This window comes from Phoenix dactylifera, chromosome 9 (assembly GCF_051530095.1).
Source record: "Phoenix dactylifera cultivar Ajwa chromosome 9, Ajwa_hap1_PhDact_Kaust_v1.1, whole genome shotgun sequence".
NCBI classification, from domain to species: domain Eukaryota; kingdom Viridiplantae; phylum Streptophyta; class Magnoliopsida; order Arecales; family Arecaceae; genus Phoenix; species Phoenix dactylifera.
In genome coordinates this window covers 7035765-7056551 of record NC_143198.1, presented here as the reverse complement: position 1 = coordinate 7056551, position 20787 = coordinate 7035765, and the positions used below count along the sequence as shown (strand labels likewise).

The window sequence follows — 20787 nt, the reverse complement described above, 5'->3', positions numbered from 1 at the left end:
AAAGAATGGGGGAAAGGGTGGTCAATGGAAAAGTAATGAGATGCCTCTTGTTTGGTTGAAGTTTTCAAAGGAGAGACATAGAAATGTTATATTCTCTTGGGAATATGATTCCCACATTTCATGGAAAAGTCTTTCCCATGAGAAACATGGAAAATATACTTTCTCATGAGGCGGAAATCACTCCATTTTTATTTTTTTCCCAAAAAGACCCTTCAGCATTAAAGAGGCACTAAAGATCTAATTTTTATTAAGGGTATAATAGGAATTACACATAACTTTCCCAGGAAAGTGGATGGTCAACCAAACATAAGCACTCTGAAAATCTGTCACTTTCTCATGTTTAACCAAACATGCCAAAAGTACATTTCTAAGCATTCTCTTTCTAGGAATCTTCTTCTCAGGAATTATATTCCTAGGAGGATAAATGCTTCCTCCGCACCAAACGAGCCCTTAAGGGTTAATAAAAAGTACTCAGGACCGCAAAGAGTTGGGAGAGAGTTAAATGGAATGTAACCACATTGAATCTTTTTAAAAATCAATTTCAATCATGTATTGCCACATTAGTAAGTAGATAAGTATTAAAATCACCACTTGTTAAGTTTTTGGAACAAGTGGTGATTTCAACATAGTATCAGAGCAGAGTCCTGAGTTGGAACCCTGTCTCCGCACTCTTTAACCCCATTATTAAAAAAAAAAATTTACATGTTGGACTCACCCATTAAAGAAAAGTCCAACCCACAGGTGAGGAAAAGTGTAAGAAAATATAAAATATATAAATAAATATATCTTATCTTATCAGCTTAAGCTTTTGGGACAAGTGGTAAAATTTTAATAATAGGAGTGCATATAACCTATGCATTGGCACGTTAGCTAGTAGAAGCATGCATACCACATCTTGTACAACACACGGATCTATAACTAGTCATATACAAAAGTCGAAATAAGGGATGCAAATGAGCCGAGCAGCATGGAAACCGTTCAATCTTGACTAAGTCCAAGCTCGACTCGACAGAATTATTATTAAGCTCAAGTCGAACTCGAGTAGCTCGAATAATGTTTTTGAGTAGCAAGAGACTTGGCTCAAAGACTTGCGAGCTTAGTCAAGTATGCATATATATATATATATATATATATATATAACAATATTATATCACATATATAACAATATATATATATAACAATATTATATATATGTATAACAATATTATATATATATAACAATATTATATCACATTTTATAGTATATATTATTAATTTAATATTTTGATATTATAATATTATGTTATATTTTATTTTAATTATTATTGTTTAATTATGACTAAGGTTCGAATTCGAGCTCGAATTCAAGCCCAAGTATGGCTCCGTTAATACTCGAGTTGAGTCAAGTTACTCTCGAGCATTGCCCTTCTTATTTTTTTACAAGATGAATTTAAGCTTGGATATTTAGGCTCAATCAATCCCAACTTAAGTTTCGAGTCTGAGTATTTTGATTCGAGTCGAACTCGAGCCTCTAGCCAGCTAATTTGGACCAACTTTACCTTAACTAATGAAGTTTGATACTTCTACTGACACGTGCAGTGCACGTGTCAAGAAAAAAAAGGTAACGAGTATCTATTATAGCCGTTAGAAAGTTCGGCGTTTTAAACCTCGCCTGATCGAGAGCCGTTCAAGTCCAACTTCGACTGAATTGGGCCTCGGATCACCTTTGGGCCGTTTCCTGCAAGCAAACGTCTCAGGCCGATCTCATGCTTCCCTTCTAACTTCTCTAAAACCCTCGTTGCCGCACCACCCACGCCCCGCCTCTTCCTTCACAGATCTTACAAAAACCTCGCCATCAAATCCTTTCCTATAAAACCCTAAGCCCTAACCTTAATACCAGGTATCGAATAGCATCCGACGCCCGACCTTCTGCGCTTCATGAAGCACCGGGTCCTCAGGAAGCCCTCCCGCACGAAGGGGGGCAAGAAGAAACCCCGATCGTTCAACGATGACGACGACCCCTTCTTCGAGACCGATACCAAGCGGCGGCGCAAGGGCCGCTACGCCGCCAACGATGGCGATGACGACCTGGAGAGCGACGACGAGCTGGCCGACGATGGGGGAGAGGAGGAGGAGCCGGCGGAGCCGGAGGAAACCGCGGATGAGAAGAGGGTCAGAATGGCGAGGGAGCATTTGGAGAGGATTCGAGCTATAGCGAGGAAGGTGGAGGAGGAGGAGGAAGGGGAGGAGGACGAGGAGGAGCGGCGGGAGGAGAGGGAGGGTAGAAGAGATTCTTTGGTAGCGGAGTTTCTCCAAAAGGGCCAGCTTGAGGAGAGTGGTCGGGTTAGGAGATTTCTGGCTTCAAGGTAACTTGAAAGAAACAAGAAAAATCTCATCTTTATCGTTCACAATACCGGAACCCCTATAGTTTATTTTTTTCAGCTTCCATCAGACATTGGGAAGACCATCAAGTCAAAATTTATCGCTGTTGTATGTTTTTTTTCCTGAAATTTTAGAATATGGAGATTTGCGTTACATGTTGCTTTAAGTTCTGCAAGCATTTTTTTCTTTTTTAAAGCTTGTCAAAGCTCATTGAGATAATCTGATCTTTGAACGAATGGGTCCTAGTGAGGTTCTTCAGTTGGAAGTCCCCTTTTTCTTTTGACAATTTTCCTGCTACTTCTCTTTGCATATTTTTCTGTTTGTATTGTCCTTTCGATTTGCTAATATACCTAGCCAAGTTGGAATTTTGAGTCAATACAGTCAGTTACCCTAGATGAAAGACATACATTCATATATATTTGCTTTGGTAATCTTAGCGAAAATAAAAGGATGCCTCATGTGTTTGATTTAGATTTACTTTTACTACACAGTGCAAATATTCGTATACTCTCTAAGTTTCATATGATGCTCCTATTTTTACAAAAAACTGGTTCTTTGGTGCTTGCATTATGTTTCCTAAGTTACAAGAGATGCAATACTATGAGGCTTACCATGCTATGTGAAAAATTTACAGGGTTCTAAGTTCAGAAACTCTCGATGAGTTCCGACTCCTACTGAAGCACCGTCAGTCTGTTACTTCTGTAGCTTTGGCTGAGGATGACTCGAGGGGGTTTTCAGCTTCCAAAGATGGGGCCCTTCTGCACTGGGATGTTGAAAGTGGGAAAAGTGAGAAGTACTTGTGGCCCAGTGAGGATGTACTGATATCACATTATGCAAAAGCTCCTCAAAATCCATCTATAAAGAGAAGCAAGCATGTATTAGCTTTGGCTGTTAGCTCCGACAGTCGGTATTTGGCCAGTGGTGGATTGGATCGCCACATCCATTTATGGGATACTCGCACGCGGGAACACATCCAGGTAGCTGTTTGTAACCATCACTAACTCTGTGCATGTTGATAATTGGAGGATAGATCCTACTTGTTTAATAAAAATAACTTAGGGTTAATTTATTGTAGCTTTGCTTTTAAGTTGAAAGCTTGAAACCAAGTCACCAAGTGGATAGATGCTTGATACCATGTAGATAAAAGAATATGTCAAAATTAAATTATATTATGATATACAGTTCAATGTCATGCTATGTTATTATTATCGTATGCTTCTCCAACTTTCCTATTCAAAAATACTTTTGATGCAATAGTCACTTCATATGCTGCTAGAGAAGCTACCTACTCTCTGATTTTTATGTGCTGCAAAAAATCTCTGTTTTCAGAGCTAAGTATGCACATGGTTCAAGCATGACTTTCACACATTTCTTATGCAAGCATGTTGTGTTCTGTTTTTTCCTTCTTTTCTGTGTCCTTGATCTATAATTGATATTACAGGCATTTCATGGTCATAAAGGACCTGTCTCATGCCTTACTTTCAGGCAGGGAACCTCCCAGCTTTTCTCTGGTTCCTTTGATCGAACAATTAAGCTGTGGAATGCAGAAGACAGAACTCACATGGACAATTTATTTGGTCATCAAAGTGAAATATTGACAATTGATTGTCTCAGAAAAGAACGACTTCTGACTGCAGGGCGTGATCGGACTATGCGATTGTGGAAAGTAAGCATTGATTTTCTCAGAATAGTTAAAGCAGGTGTATCGAATTACTAATTTATACTCAATAAGCATATATATTGTGAGGTAACTTTGCTTTTGTTTCTTTGTTTATTCCATTTTGTTTTGCAAGCTCATATGATTGACCTTTTCCAATTCCCAGAAAAAAAATGAAGAGAATAACATTGAGATGTCATTTCTTAGATTTGGACTTCCCAAAACAAGTGTATTATCTGATGCTTCTGTTGAATCCTCACTTGATGTGAGATATGATTCAGCATGTTGTCTGTGGTTGCAGTCAGCAAAGTTCTGCAAGTCATTGAAAATGTTTTCATTTTATATTGCTTTTTTTACATGGAGTCAATCAAAAGGTAGAATTATAATTATGTAACATTTAACATGGGATCCCAAATAGCTAGGACCAGGCTTGACAGTTGTGGTCATGATATGCATGTTAATAAAGGAGAAATAAATTGCAGGGTCATTTTACATGGCTTTTTTTGTGATTTACTATGCAAACTAATTGTTACTTGGCATGAATGCACAAGTGAACCCATGGGAGTTCCTCCCGAAGCATTTTAAGATAGAAAATGCAAATAAATAATATATAAAGGGAACTTTTCTTAGGCCCTGTTTGGGGGAGCTATTGGTAGTAGAGCTTTTGGAAATAGAGCTGTTGGAAGTAGAGCTTTCTGAAGTAGAGCTTTTATAAAAAACTGTTTGCTGTTTGGTAACTACATTTCTAAAGTGCTGTGGCACTTTAACATGTGTTTGGTAAACAAACTTAGAAAGTACTTTTGTGTGACAAAATGACCATAAAGGACATTACTAGTATTATACAATAGAGTATAATAAAATATAATATATATTAATACATAAATATATGATATAGTATAATATTAATGTAATGTAATATAATATTATTATAATATAGTACTATAGCATTGTATACTATAGGATAATTTAATATAATATTAAATTATTTAACATAATATATCAATATATTATGATATAATGTAATATAATATTATATTTATAGTATAATACAATAATAAATGTATAAAATATTATAATTATTAGTGTAAATTAATTTTTCACCCTTTTGATGATCATTTATCTCTCCAACAAATTTTCTAGCTAGATAAAATTAGTTAAATAATTACTAATTTATTTATTTGCCACTCACTCATTATTTATTTATTTATTTATTTATTTTATTTAGTTATTTATTTATTATTTTATTTCATTGAAATATATTTATTTATTATCTTATTTATTTATTATTTATCCATTCATTTATATACATATTTATTTATTTATTTATTTATTCTTTTCTTTTCTTTCCTTTTCTTTTTTTCTCTTTTTTTCCTTTTCTTCTTTTTCTTTCCTTTTCTTTTTTTTTTCTTTTTCTTTTCTTTTTTCTTCTCTTCTTCTCCTTCCTTCCTCTCTCCCCTTTTTCTCCTTTCTTCTCCTCCCGCGAGGTCGGCGGCACCGGAGGGGGCCTGGGAGGCGGCGGCCACGGCTGGCTGCAGGAGGGGGTCGCCATAGGGGCTTCGCTGCGACTCGCCTCCCCGGTCCTGTGGCTGGGACGCCGCGGTCCCGCAGTTAGCGGAGGCCCGGCCGCTCCACGGGCTGGCCGCGCGCCATGGGTGGCGTCGCAACGACCTGCGAAGGGGTCGCCGGCCACGGGTGGTGGCCAGCGTGGTGGCTGCCACCATGGGTAGCCACAGGCTGCCTCCCCAAACAAAAAAAAAGAAAAAAAAGAAACGGGGGCGGCGGCATTGAGAGGAAGAAGAAGATAGAGAGGGAGGGGGAGGGGTGAGAGAAGAAGAGGCAGATGGAGGGTTTTGGGAGAAAAAAGGAACTTTTAAATGGAGGTATTTTGATAAAAAAATAGCTTTTCGACAAAGCTCAAAATAACATTTTCGGAAAGCTCCAAAATGGAGTTTCTTCCAAAAATCTGTTTTTAGCTTTCTGAAAAAGCTAAAACAGCTTTCCGAATTTTTTACAAAACACCCTTTTCCATCTAAAAGTGTTTTTGGCCCTTCAAAAGCTCCCCCAAAGGGGCCTTAGTGATTCTAGCTTACCCAAGTGATTAGATCCGCAAATAGTATTTGGGTGTTCATAGGGACATGGAGCCAAGAAATAGGGGTAGTGATATTTCCAAAGATACAATTATTATTGCTAGAGCATTTAAATATTACTTTATATATTATGGCATATTTGGCCTTGCAAAACAAAAGCTGGGAGAAGCTCTTCAAGAAATCTCTTGTTTTAGGGCCAGAATGTGAGCAATTGTTTGTATCATCATATAGAAGGCTAGAGATGGAAAGGTTTCTCCACTAAACACGAAAAGGAAAGAAAAATCCTTTTTAGTCTTTCCTCTTATTCCATCTTGCTACCTCACCACTAACTCATACCTTGCTCTACCTTCTATATACCTACTAAAGTTCAAAGTTCCTTTTAAGGAAAGGGAAAAAAGATTGGAAATACCATGCCTTAAGGATTTTACATTTTATCCTAAGATACATTACAAGTATGCCGAGCCTCTGTGACTAAATAACAAAAGGAGAAATAAATACATAATTTATCAACAGTATATGAAATTATGAAAGTACCCTTTTCTATTTAACTCTTAGATAGGCTTACATGCACCTTTCTGGGTTATCCAAAAGGAGTGGAATGACTAATGTGATGTGAAACCTCCACAAAGAAAAAGTCTCCTACTCTTACAAGCTTCCTGGCCACCCAGTCCATGATAACCCCAGTAAGTTAAATGCCAATACTAACATGTGTCCAGAGGAAACCTAAAAACCACCTTGTTTGTATAGTGGAACAACTATTGCTTCCTCAGAATAGCACTAAAGTACCTCTCTATACTATAAGAGAACAAAAAGAAAAGAAAAAAAGATAGTTCCTTGACAAACGTTGGAAATATAATAATTATATACAGAAAATCTCTCAAGTATAATCTGTTGCATATAATTGGAAGAAAATAAAATTGGATATGCAATATCTTGAAAAGAAATTGGAGGGAAGTAAAGAACTAAAATGGTAAATATGATCTTTGGTGCTTTTCAGTCGCAGATATGTACCTCTCTTGGAAATGGAAAAATCATTTGATTTGATTAGATGCCACCAACACCTGCAACTACTTGGCCTTTGCTAGAGGTGTCTAGTTATGCCTACTTTGTGCCATCAATCTTGGGGTTGCAAGAAGAGGTCCTCATTGCTAAATTTATGGAGTGATGGATTCAATAATTCCAAGAGAAAAGATACAAAAGTCTAACACTAATCAGCAAGTGATGAGGGTTTTCCTATTTTAAAAAGGAAAGAGGCTTGTTGGTTTTGAAAGTGGGGGTGAAGATATATATACATATGTGTCAGCAAGTGCTGAGGTTTTTCCTATTTTAATAAAGAAAGTGGCTTGTTGGTTTTGAAGGTGGGGCTGAAAATATATATACTTATGGATATAAATGTGTGTATATACATATATAATTATGTATGTGTGTGTGTGTGTGTGTATATATATATATATAAGCAAGTGATAAGGGTTTTCCTATTTTAAAAAGGAAAGAGGCGTATATATATGTACATTTGTGTGCGTGTGTGTGTTACATTCATACATATATATATATATGCGTATATACATATGCATATGTGTATATATGTATATATACGATGTGTATATACATATGCATATATATGCACATATATCCATATGTAAGTGAGAGAGAGATGGTAGGCAATGGAGGATGTGTCTCAATTTTGCCAAATTGAAATCTATTTGACTTCATTTAGGTTTTCCTATGTCGCTCCATGCCCTTGTCGAGCCAACAACTCAGCTCCTCCATACCACCACTTATTGCTGATATGAAGATGAGCCCATGTCTAAGCATGTCCACTAGCTTTCTTGCTAATGCTATGCTGGCTTTCTTCTTGCTTTGCAGCTGGGTTGTGCCATAGGAGGGGATGTTGGTTTGATGCCAATTTTGATGCTCTGGTCATAGAGGGAGGCTTCCATGACCAGCCTCCATTTTGGTGGCATGATTAGAGTAAATTTCCTCCATCCATGGTATCAATTTGGTTCATCAATTCCTGCTGTTGCCATCTTGTATGGTAGAAAAAACAGTGTAAGAGTTTGCCTTGGTTTTCTTTTTCTTTTCCAATGGGAAGACAATAATGTTCAGTCTATAGAGCTGGCAGTTTGGATGGCTTGGGTGGGGTATGAGTTGAGTCACATTTAGGCCAAGCAAAACTTGCTTAATTGGTACCCAACTTGAATTTGATTGGGTTGGAAATCATGAAACCCATACCCCAGGTCCAAAACCTTATGAAAAGAAATTTTGAATTATATTTAAATTAGAAATAGTAAAAGGGGTTTTATCGACTCTTCTCCTATTTCTAGATCCATTCTAGAGCTTCTTTTCATTTGGAACCCCTTAATATAAGGGATGAAAATTAGGAAAAAAAGATATGCTATATAGATTTTCGAGTTAGATGATTTGACAATTTAAAAACTAAAAAGCATTAGAATTGATGGAGATATTAGTGACAAAAAACAAAAAAAATTGAAGAGAAGGATGCTACTTAAATTAGTCAAAGCAAAATAAACAATCAAAGCTAAAATACCATAAAAGGTTCAAAATATCATTACATAACTAGGTACTTGTTGCTTGGAAATTTGAATCGTAGAAGGCAAAGAAAGTCTCAAATCTCAAAATTAGTTCTAAAAGCAATATCTGGGAAAATTAATGAGCTTGAAGGGAAACTATAGAAAATTAAAAAGGAGAGGAACCCTTAAAGTATTTTTGGCCAGTGTTTTAAAAGGGGCTTGTGGTATGTAGGCGGTCAGGGGACTGCATAGATTATATTGTCATGCGGACTGGATATATGGATGCATATGTGGTTGATATTTTTCCACAAAAAATATCAAATAATATGTTTACAGTAAAAACGATAAAAATGATATAAGATCTTTTGGGATAAATAATAGCAATGTAACAACCATAACAGCCCATGATTACTGCTTGCTACTTAGTACTAATACCTATTAATGACAGTTATAGTATAATTAACGGATTAATGCTATCAATACCCATATCCATCTTTCTGAAAAGTCACATCAAAGCTAACCACAAGCTTGAACTTGCATCATCCACGTGACCCACATTAGAGTGGGCCATTTAAGTGGCCCAATAATGCTAAGAAAGTTATATATGCATCCTCACAGTGCTAAGCTGGCTGCATTTGTGGCCATATGGCCAGTGGACTTCCCTGTCAATGCATATGTGGTATGACTGCATATAGTAACCACATATCGGCAATGCGGTGCAGTCAAGAGACTGGATATGCATATGTGGCTGCATGCAGCCTCGTGCGCCATATTTGAAAACACTGGTTTTGGCTTCCTTCCTTTACATGGACCTGTGAGTCTCGTTGTGGTTTGGGTAGTGTGGTTGCTGGTTCTTGGGGGGGTGTTTGTGGTTGGGCCAATGAACTTAAGGTAGAGTAGTAGCTGGTTGTTGGCAGTAGTGCTTGAAGAGAAGCAAATAATGCCCTAGACTTCTAAAGAAAGTAGAGAAATAGAGAGCACAATGTTAAGATTCCACAAAGGGGGAAAAAAGGAAAAAGAAGGGAAATAGAGAGTGAATAGCCTCACATTTGAAGGGAAAGATCTGAACCTAAAAGAAAAATTCTGTGGATATATTGCTAAAGGTTGGTTGATGGACACCTGACTAGGTCTAGAGGTGCAACTTGAACTCAATCCATATTTGACTTGGTCGGGTTTTTATTGACCCAAATTTTTTTAGGTCATGAAAAGCTTGACCTGAGCCCAGTTTTTCTCAGGCAAGCTCCGCTGGTTGAAAATAAGCCAAAGGGCTAAATGAAGGGCTCCTATAATGCTTTGTTATTACGTGGTTAAAGATTATCTGGTGGAAATGGTTGAGGGTAGGTTTATACATCCATGGCCTTTTACCTTTGTTTTAGGAATATGAAAGATGCAGAAATAAAGGTGGCACTTTTGTTCCTTGCTGTTGGAGGCAGCAAAGATGGTAGATGTTGGGGGCGAAGATTTGGACCAGTGCAAGTGACAGTTTTATTCCTGATGAGAATTTCTATGAGACAAATATGTTAAATTTCAAGTTTTTGTTTTTGCATGTATATGAGATGTAATTTAGACTGCTTTCCATAATATATAGATAGGATAAGAGTTAATAGTAGACACTCTCAATAAATATGCGATAGGAGTCTCTTAAGTTTCTTCTTCATTGTAACTTTATATGAAGTTTCCTCTTCAAAACTTACACGAAATTTTGTTATCGATGATCGGATTGGCTCTGTTACTATATCTTGGATTACCTTATCACTTAAAACTAGGCATCAAATAATAAATATGGTCTGTGCCTTGTTTCTCTTGTGGCCTGGTAGGAAACTTAGGGAAAAAATAACCAACCAGACTTCAAAAAGACTTATATTTGGATTGCATCTTGTATATGGACCGCAACTAGGTGCTCATAAAGGATTGTATCTGAATGAAGGCATTAAACATCATTTGTCATGCCCAAGCTGTCTAGGATCGGCGTAGTACTCACGGTAAAATTTAAAAAAGAAAATCAAGGACACAAATATATACTAGTTCCACCCCTCTCCTCCAGATTAGGCTATTGAATATTGTTATAATGGGGAATTGAACAGGCATAAATAAGAGAGCCATGATACCTGACATAATCAAAACAAATTTTACATTCCAAGCCATGATAGAGAGCTTTACTGATTTTTGGTACTTGCTGGCTTGTTATTACTGCTTGTTAGTACTGGTTGTTACTAGCTGTTGTTACTGCTTGTTACTTATTGCTACCCCTGGCTATAATCAGTGCCACTAGAGCCACTTGCCATCACCATCTTATAGCTTGTGCTCTTCTATTTTATCACATCAGACAACAAAAATGGGATGAGGTGAATTCTTTAACTGCCCAACCTACCAGTCTAGGCTGCTTGAGGCTTTTTGTGTGAATCATGGACTAGACCTTAACATATTATGAGACTGAGAAGTGAATATTATACTAAGTCATCAAGTTTGGAACACATGGAATCACCATGAATCATTTATAGGGATCAAATATGCATGAAGCTGAAGCAACAGCTTCTAGAGTGGGAACTGCTTTATCACTGAATGAAAAGTAGAAGTATATGGTGTTATTTTGTATTGATCACAATGTTACGTTTGCTGTTTGCAAAAAAGTTGAATGATAATTGTAGTACCAAAAGTAATGCCTGCCTTGTTATGTCATATTTACATATGTTATGCAGTTTAGGCAAAAAAACTTGAAAAGTTCACACTGCAATCCTATTTATAGCATATATTTGAATTTCTGTTGTGTTATAGGTTCCTGAGGAATCACAATTGATCTTCCGGGCTCCTGCATCATCTTTGGAATGCAGCTGCTTTATTAATGACAGCGAATTCTTATCTGGCTCAGATGATGGAAGTATCGAGCTTTGGAGCATATTACGGAAAAAGCCTACGCACATAATAAAAAATGCTCATGCTCCTCCATTATATCCTAATAATCATTTGCATAAAGAAGTTACGGAAAGGATGCCTGATGGTGGTAATACAGGTAAGAAAGCATTTCCTTTAATGGATGTAATGAGTTCAATAGACTCAATTTTTAACCAAGACCATCAACTAGGATCTTTCTTTGGCGGTAGAGTGTCTTAACATTCTTCTGTTTCATTGTTATTTGTAAACTGCACTCAGAACACATCTGCATTGATGTGCATGATTAATTGTGAATCACCTTGGTTTTGCATGCTCTTTATTTTGTAATTTTTTGATGGATGCTTCTAATTCTTTTCCTTTTTTTAACATTCATCTTCGTCCAGAAAATGGCATCTGCAAATCTGAAAGCTATTTCTCAGCCCACTCATGGGTTAGTTCTGTTGCGGTGTGTAGAGGTAGCGATCTCGCTGCAACTGGAGCTGGTAATGGTGTGGTCCGTATATGGGCAATTGAAAGTGATAATAAAGGCATTCGACCATTATTTAGTTGCCCCCTGGTATTATTTCCTAACTGTGCTAAGACTTTTTTAAGGTCAATCTTTTATAGAATATTTATTGAGGTTAAGTGCTAAAATTTTGTTGGCAAGGATTAATATCAAGGTATTCTGGTGAGTAACTTATGTTCATATTTCAGTTTGGCAATAGATCATACATTCTGAATGTTTCTTTATCATACATAATATCTATTCATCTGGGTGGAAATGCCATTGAACTGTGTGTCATGGACCCTTTATGCCTTGGAGGTTGGGTAGGCAGTTGTATGGTGCCATGTAGTTAATGCGACTAGATCTTGGCAAGTGCAATGCATGTGAGCGGATGGATGGCTGGTGATCCCTCCATCTGGTTAAAGATTAAAGAGGAGAGAGTTGGTTACATGCCAATTTATTGGGACTTAAGAGCCTCAGTTTCTAAAAATCAGTTTCTAAAAGGTGTTGTTTTTAAAAAATCCTTGCCCATTATGTCTTTGTCAGAGAGCATCATCAAGAAACTCATAGGATAGTTTGGTGTGTATGAAATAGAACGGATTGCAAATAAATAAATACCTTTTAGAAATTGTAAATAACTAGATTACATTTGGTAGTCTTCAATTTCAAAATCATGATTCTATTCTTTTCCTTTCTTGGTTCAAAATTTTAAACTGCTTGAGATTTTCAGGAAGATGTTTGAGTACTAAATGAAGAAAGATCTAAAATGAATAGGATCATCATCTTCGAAAATTCTATGGGATCCATGATTTCAGGCATTTTACAAATTTTCTCTAGGCAGCCAAACATATAGATTTCTGATGTGAAAATTCATATAGTGTTGCAAAATATTATGATTAGGTGACGGATCCTGATGCGATGAAGTGGGTCAAATGAATGTTTTCTTGTGTAGGAGCAAAAATATGAGGTGGAAGAAAAAAGGAAAAAGAAAAGGGGAAAAAATCCAGCATAGCCGGTTTGGAGAAGTTTCAGCAGATGAAAGCTAATGTAGGAAAAAGTTGGGAGGAGAAGAACAAGGAATAGCAGGAGAGGATGAAATATGGGGAAGTGCTAGAATTTCTTGATTTCTTTTCTTTCATTCAGTTTTGTGTTCCGAGGAAATTTGGTTTTAAGGTGTGTATCTGTACAAGAGCACAAGATTAAGCGACCTTTTTGCTCAATTAATTGCAGACTTGATAATATTGATATCCTTAAGCTGCAGAAATGTTTGGAGATATATGAACATGCCATTAAACTTCAAATATAGTTGCCTTGTCCAGACGATACTCGAAGTACTCTTACACCTATTTTTATTTATTTTTATAGATTGATCATTAATTTATTTTTCTTTTTTAATGAGTCAAGTAACTTTCCCCCTTTTCATTACCACATTGTTCTTCACTTCTCTCTGCTTCCCTACCTTCAAATTCCTTGCTTGGTTTTGCTTATTTTATTTTCTCATGCAACTCAACAATTGCAGCTCTGATCTGGAAGTCATAGATTGCCGTCATAACTGGCGCCAATGTTTATCTTAAGATGAAGAGTCAATCCTGTCACATTGTAGAACCTGAGGCTTATTTGGATCTTTCATGATGCCCCTTTGCGTTATAGAATTTGAGGCTTATTTTGGATCTACTGCACAAACTAATAAACTACACTTAAGCTTTGTAACCTGTTGCTGTTGTTTATTCAATTTCATTGGAGTCAGATTAAACCTCCACTTGCTAAATTGTGCTTGTGGTTCAGTTTCTGATCTTTTGTGTAGGCTGTTCTACATTCAGTTTTATCATATAAACGTACAGAAATGACTTGGAGTTGAACTTGTTTTTACATGACTGCTTATTGAGCTTTTGATATTTTATGTGTGTTGCTATCTTGCTCGAATCCACTATTCTAAAAAGCAGTGTATGTGGCATCATATGTGGAGGTGGCCGGACTGCACTTGCACAAGCCATATGCGGTCCCTTCATGTGCTGGGCTGTATAAGTGGGCTGCATGTGATAGGGCAGCTGCATATAATCTAGCATACAGCATATGAGGCTGCATATGAACCTCCCTACCGCATTGCTCCTGCATACCTTTAAGTACCATATGTTTTTTCACTTTTGTTTATGAAGTATGTACTTCTAAGCTTAAATGTTATTGTAAACTTCTAGCAATACTTTGTTGCAACTTGTAGTTTACTCTTTGTTGCAATTTCGAGCATGGTTCATACAGATGATATTGTTGTTTTATTAGTTTAACGTATCATGTTATGTTAGAACTTAGAATGTGCACTCAAAAGTCTTAAATAAGTCTGAATGTGCATAGTTAGTTCTTATTGTTTTTCTAAATCTTTCTGATTTATTTCTAATTTTTTAACAATTTATTTATATGCACATATATGTATTTATTTTTTTTTTAAAATATTTAAAAATATGAACTGTATATGCAGCCTTATTGCACCTTGCATATTCTATATACACTATGCGGTGACCTGATCACACCCATACAGCTTCCGCTTTCCAAACCTTTGCTCATCAGCAGTAGAATGGCATTGGACTTTGCTTTATGTAAATTGTAGACTGAGGATTATTCATAGTTGACATAATTCACTAATCATAAGTGAATTGCAAATTAGTTTAAAATGAACTTGTGCATATTATGATCCTGTCTGTAAGTAATGCAAATCTAGAATATTGTATGAAGATTTGTTCTTTAATTCTAAAATGCACCTTGTATGCATTTCTTTCTCATTCTGGTTCTCTTGAATATTCCCATGTTATCAATCTATCACAATAACCAGAAACCATGCGTTTGACTAGCATTATGGAAACCAAATAATATTTGAAATTGGGTCATGTGGTCGAATGGCTTTTTTCTCATATGATCCCAAACAAACCCAATTTAAAGTACCAGTATTGGTACTCATACCGGTATGGTACAGTGGTGTACTACAGTACCATATTGACATCCAATATGCCTGTTGGTGCTGACACATCAAGAGTGAGGAGTGTACCATGTGTCCTTACAGTATTATACCTAAGGGCATACTCGTACTGATGCCTTGTTGGTGTGGTATAGCACAGCCGGTACATGCTAGGACTAAATCCTTGGTCAGGGAAGTGCAAACCTGAATACAACCCTGAGCCTAGAACATTAAGTGATGAACTGAGGAACTGCCATGCACTGTCATAAGAGCGAATTCCAAATAAATGAGATGAGCCTTGTTTGTGACTTATAGTCTATACAATTGAGAAGACAATATCATTATCCTTTAGGAGATCGACTGTCAGAGTCTCGGTACTGGCAAACCTTTTGATTGATTAAATGTGAATTTTAACTGCAGACTTTTCCATATTTTTTTAGCCTTTTGTTGTTTTGTGCACGACTCTAGTAAAATAAGGTTTCTGAAACCAGTATGATTAATGTCTGAATTTCTGATGGAAAAACAGGTTGGATATATAAATTCACTTGCATTTGCAAAATCTGGACGTTTCCTCCTTGCTGGAGTTGGTCAGGTCAGTTTTCATCAAAAAGTCTCTCCTAAAAATATTTTGCTTGTATAAAGGTTCAATTAAGGGCCTGTTTGGGAATATCCTGCTGGTTCTGGTAGGATTCGGCAAAAGGGCTGGCAAAAGAAGGTAACAGTGGGAGAGGGATGACTAGAGTTGGAGGAGGAAGGGAGATTGGGAGAGCTTGCGCGCGGCGGTTATGGGGCTCGATCCCCATGGGATGAAAAAAATCATCTCAAGATCCAATTTTCATCCTGGGGGGTTAGGGCCTCGCCGCCCCTCACCGTTGTCCTTGCTCCTCTCTCTCTCCCTCCCCCACTTCTTCCTGCAGACCATCCTGCTGGATCCGGCGAGATCCAGCAGGCCGTTGCAAGGAGGCCCAAAGTGAGAGAAACATAAATTTTAGTTTATAGCTTTGCCTAATCTAGTTTTGAGCAAGATTAAATGCTATTTTGTGACTCAACTAGCTTACATGATAAATTTATCTACGTCGACTATGTCAAAAGAAATTGCAATGCCTTTTGGTGTAGATTTTAATTGTGTTAACTTATATCCACAAAAACGTTTTACAACCAACTGTGGTACAAATAGCTAATTACTGCATATGGTTTTTCGGGTTTCCAGTGCTCAGATCTCCACTTTGATCATGCGATCACATACAGGAGCCTGTAATTAATTAATTACCACAAAGAATACAATTTGCTCCTTTTGGAGTTTCATGGTGCTATACCTAAATAACTAAGTCACATCAAGAGGAGATGCTTTGTCATGTGCCTAGCTGAAAAATGATATACCAGCAAGTCCTTGAATGTTCAACTGGTGTAAAATGCTATAACACCTGCTCACTCAAAAGTTTCTCTTTTCTTTTCCTTTTTTTTTGTGTGAAAGATACAGACCTGCCTACCGAGCAAGGGTGCCTGCTTAGGCAGCATTTTGTTTGTTCTTATCAAAGTGCCATAACAGTCGTTATTCAATTTGGACAATTTGTTATCTTTTAGCTGTATTTATAAATTTCATATGGCATTTTGTATCAGGAACCTCGTCTGGGAAGATGGGGACGTGTTCCAGCAGCACGGAATGGAGTTGCAATACACTCCATCAGGTTGAAGGAAGAGTAATCTTTTAGTGATCCCAATCCTTAGCTTATACCTTGGCAACAGACTGAGGAATTCTCATTTTGGCGAGTAGGACGAGTACTTCCTCACAACTTAGGAAATCATATATGGTCAAAGCCTCGGTAGTATACTAGTGCCCTGTCTTTGGTCATTATCAATGTGCTTTTTTACTCTATTTGTAGGTCGAGTGTTTTTCCACAGCTCAGGCATCAGATGAGGCTACAACCAGCTTGCCTGCATATTTTACTGCAGAAGCATAATTTTGTATTACTTATTCTTTTTCCAAGGAAGAAATATTTATTTTTATTGTTGAAGTGGCTTTGACTTGTGCTCCAGAATATATGATCTGATTCACGATGATTTGCATATCATTTCAGTTCTTTGTTGCTCTTTATGCCAAGACTTTCCACTCAACTTGTTTTCTTGTGTGGCATTATTTACTCGTCCCATAGAGGACTCAGTATTTGTGCCAACATTTTTCACCTGCCCTTGTCTTTCTACTTAAACCTCTTTTCTTGTCTGGCATTATTCACTCTCATTTCACTGTGGATTCCTTCCTTGTATGAGTAAGGGTTTATTTTGGTTATTTTCTTTCATCGGTGAAATGAACCGCACGACTATGGCCTCGTTTGGGGGAGCTTTTGTACTTTCTGGCCCTTCAAAAGTACTTTTAGATAAAATAGAAGTGTTTGGTAAAATATTTGGAAAGCTATTTTAGCTTTTTTAGAAAGCTAAAACAGTTTTTTTTTGGAGCTTCTTTAAAAAGCACTTTTAGAAATTGTCGGAAAGATGTTTTGAGTTATAATATTTTTTTTGGACAAAATATCTATAATAAAATATTATAATTACACAAAATATCCTTTTATATATTTATTATTGTATTATATATTATATTATATTATATCATAACATATTAATATGTTATGTTAAATTATTTAATATTATGTTATATTATACCACAATTATTAGGAGGATGGAAAAGTAATTTATACTAATAGTTATAATATTTTATACTTTTATTATTGTATTATACTATAAATATAATATAACATTACATGGTATCATAATGCATCAATATGTTATGTTAAATAATTTAATATTATATTAAATTATTATGCTATAGTATACAATATTATATTACTATATTATTATATTATTATATTATATTACATTTATATTATATTATATTATATATATATGTATTAATATATATTATATTTTATTATGCTTCGTTGTATGATACTATGTAATGTCTTTTATGATCATTTTGTCGTATTAAAAGTACTTTCTTAGTTTATTTACCAACCAAACATATGTTAAAATTTTACAGCATTTTAGAAATATAGTTACGGAATAGCAAACAACTTTCAAAAGCTTTACCGTCAACATTTCCTCAAAACGGGCCTATGTAGGAAAAAAATGTGGAAGTGAACCAGAGAGGCTCATCCTGATTGTTTAGATATTTTTAATTATATTTTTGTATGAATTTAAGCATCCTGTAATTTGATGTATTCTTCACTTTGGCATCGAGTATAATATGTTTGATCTTTGTTTTATTAATGCCTAAGTCGTTCTTGCAGTGACCACCTCATATACTCGATGTATTGACGATATCTTTGTTTTTTTGTGGCGCTGATGATAGGATATGTTTGATTTTACTCATCTAGGGATGATTTGTTATATTTTTTAAGCTATTTGAAACTGGTTCTTTTTATTCACCTTTAAAGTTCTTTTTTTTGTTTTTTTTAAGCTTTCAATCATTGGCACTTACAAGGAGCTAATCTGGTGCATCTCTAGATCCTTTAATTGACATTAGTGGTTAAACCACCACATATTAAACTCCTTAATTTTTCTTGTATAAATTTTGGGTAAACTATAATATGCGAGTTTGACTAATGATGTTTTCGGTAGCCTTGCCACTGACTTGTAGTTAAGTATTATTTCATTTAGCATATGTGAATGTCATGGAGTTATGCACTATATATATATTTTGGTGCCATGTTACTATGTATATGTATTTTCCATAAATATGCTCAAATGGAATTCTTATCATGTGGATAGTTCCTTGTACAATATTTTCTTAATGGATAACCTATCATCTACAGCCGTCCAAATTCTGTGGCTTGTGAAAGTTAGAATAACATCTCTCTCTCTCTCTCTCTCTCTCTCTCTCTCTCTCTTAAATATTTTACAACTTCCTTGAATAGACCTGTTCCTCCATATTGATTGGAAATACTGGCTCGTTATTACACATCCTTTCAAACTTGTGCAATGTAAGAGCACATGGTGTAACAACCCGGGACCTTACTCAAAAAAGCTAGCCGGAAAGTTTTATTTGGGTTTCTTGATCCTATATAAATATTCAAGATCTATCCAGCGAATAACTGATGTGGGACTAAACACACGTCCGCACGGATCTTTATGCATGATCTGTAATTTTTGGGTATAAGTTTACATTTTGGGTATAAGTTGTAAACCTGTTATCAAGAAAAAAGAAACTTTTAGCTTGGCATGATAGTTTTCCCCGAAGAGTATTCATCTTCTGGGGTTTCCTCCAGCTAATATGATCTGGAATATAACATTCATCAATTTCCCTACCACTCTTCACTAACTCTTAGTTGGATCAATACTTGCATACTTCTCAGGTTTATTAAATTATTCAATTCCAGTTTGGATCAAGCAACTATGGAATCAGAATATGTTCCAATAAGATAACAACTTTCGGTTTCAAACTGCAATATTATTAGTTAACCTTGAACATGTATGAAGTTATTGATTATGTTTGATGTGGTGCATTTGTCCAAAGTGCTATTTAGGTTTCCATCAAATGCATTCCTTACAAAGGCTCTCTATTATTTGTTTGATCCAGTTGTTGTATAGCTCAAGTTTGACGGCTTTAGAGGCTTTAGCAGGTTGTCTTTGCTATAAAGGTGGTTTAAATTTTTTTTATAGTCACATATTCAATCCAATAGTAATTTTAATCAGATAGTTTCAATTCCGCTATGCTTCTTCATCTTTGTGATCCACGTGAAAGCTGGAAGCAATCTCCCTCCAGTTCTTGCACTTATTTTCAACTTTAGCTTTCGTTCTATAACTTCTCTTTAGTCTCTGCTGTTCTCATATTATCCATCGGTCACTCTAATTGGATCGGAATACCAAAGAGAAAAAAAAACTTTTTCTAATAGTATATAAATTAGACAAAAAAAGTTAAATAAGTCCAATCAATGGCTCATTAAACAAGTATGTTCTGAAAGCAGGTTGGCGTGGTATATATAGGACCATTTGATTGTTCGAAGCAGTCTGTTCTTCATCAGGATACATGTAAAGCACATGTTACATGTGATGCATGCGAGCAAGCATGGAAAGTTACACTTTACTTTGATCAAGGCGATCACAACAATGATCAATTGCTCCTCGCTAAGGTCAGAGGAACTGGTACCGAATTTCGTACCAGTTCTCCAGCAGGATGGTTCGATACGAACTCGCGCTATATCATGCCGGACTCGTACCGACACAACGAACAGACGAGAGAGAGACAAAATGAGAGGGGAAGAGAGAGAGAGAGAGAGGACGCCCGAGGAGGCCGGCGGAGGTTGCGAGGGGGCCGGCGCCGGAAAAGAAGGCCGCTTAAGGGGATGAGTCTTTGTTTCGTTTGAAACAGGAGTCGATCGCTTAAAAAAATTACGAATTCTTTAGTGAAGTCGGCATATCAATTGCCGACGTTACTTATGAATTAGCAAATTTTGTAAGCAGCCTTCTTCCCAGGCGCCAATCACCGCGCATGCTCCGTCGGGCTCCGTTGGCCCTCCGTTGGCATCCCTCCCTCCCTTTTCCACTCTCTCTCTCTTTTTCTTTCTCACTTTGTCTCTTCTAGTAATTGGCAACTTAAGCGGCCATTCTTTCTCGGCGTCAGCCCCTTTAGCCTCCGCTGGGCTTCGCTAGTCCTTTGTAGGTGTCCTCTCCTTTTTTTTCTCCCACTTGCTCTTTTTTTTTCTTCTCCGGTTTCGAGAACGCGCCGCTGGAACGGTAGGATTCAAAACGTACGGAACCAGCCAGCTCACAAGCGGTGATTACCGTATCCCGTATGTAGATTACCATCCCATCCCTAGGGTCGCCCCACTGTACTC

At 36.6% G+C, this 20787-nt stretch overlaps 1 protein-coding gene across 2 annotated transcripts; it reads left to right on the top strand.

Annotated features, from left to right (window-relative positions):
• Positions 1-1668: 1668 nt before the first annotated feature.
• On the top strand, positions 1669-16974 carry LOC103710502 (U3 snoRNP-associated protein-like YAOH). 2 transcript variants are annotated; one of them, XM_008796234.6, is made up of 7 exons: positions 1697-2345; positions 2996-3338; positions 3803-4027; positions 11412-11646; positions 11912-12084; positions 15486-15551; positions 16580-16974. In XM_008796234.6, exons 1-7 carry the CDS (start codon positions 1918-1920, stop codon positions 16661-16663), a joined length of 1554 nt encoding a protein of 517 aa, XP_008794456.4. In that variant the 5' UTR covers positions 1697-1917; the 3' UTR covers positions 16664-16974. The 2 variants fall into 2 exon arrangements, with proteins under 2 accessions (XP_088560243.2, XP_008794456.4); XM_088704117.2 differs by lacking the exons at positions 15486-15551; positions 16580-16974 and adding an exon at positions 12965-13330 and having other exon boundaries at positions 1669-2345.
• Positions 16975-20787: the final 3813 nt, after the last annotated feature.

Bases quoted from the DNA above. Each gene is read 5' to 3' on its own strand.
- LOC103710502 (XM_008796234.6), top strand. From the start codon at position 1,918: ATGAAGCACCGGGTCCTCAGGAAGCCCTCCCGCACGAAGGGGGGCAAG. The intron at 3,339-3,802 runs GTAGCTGTTTGT...TTGATATTACAG, and splicing joins GCACGCGGGAACACATCCAG to GCATTTCATGGTCATAAAGG. The intron at 15,552-16,579 runs GTCAGTTTTCAT...ATTTTGTATCAG, and splicing joins TCCTTGCTGGAGTTGGTCAG to GAACCTCGTCTGGGAAGATG.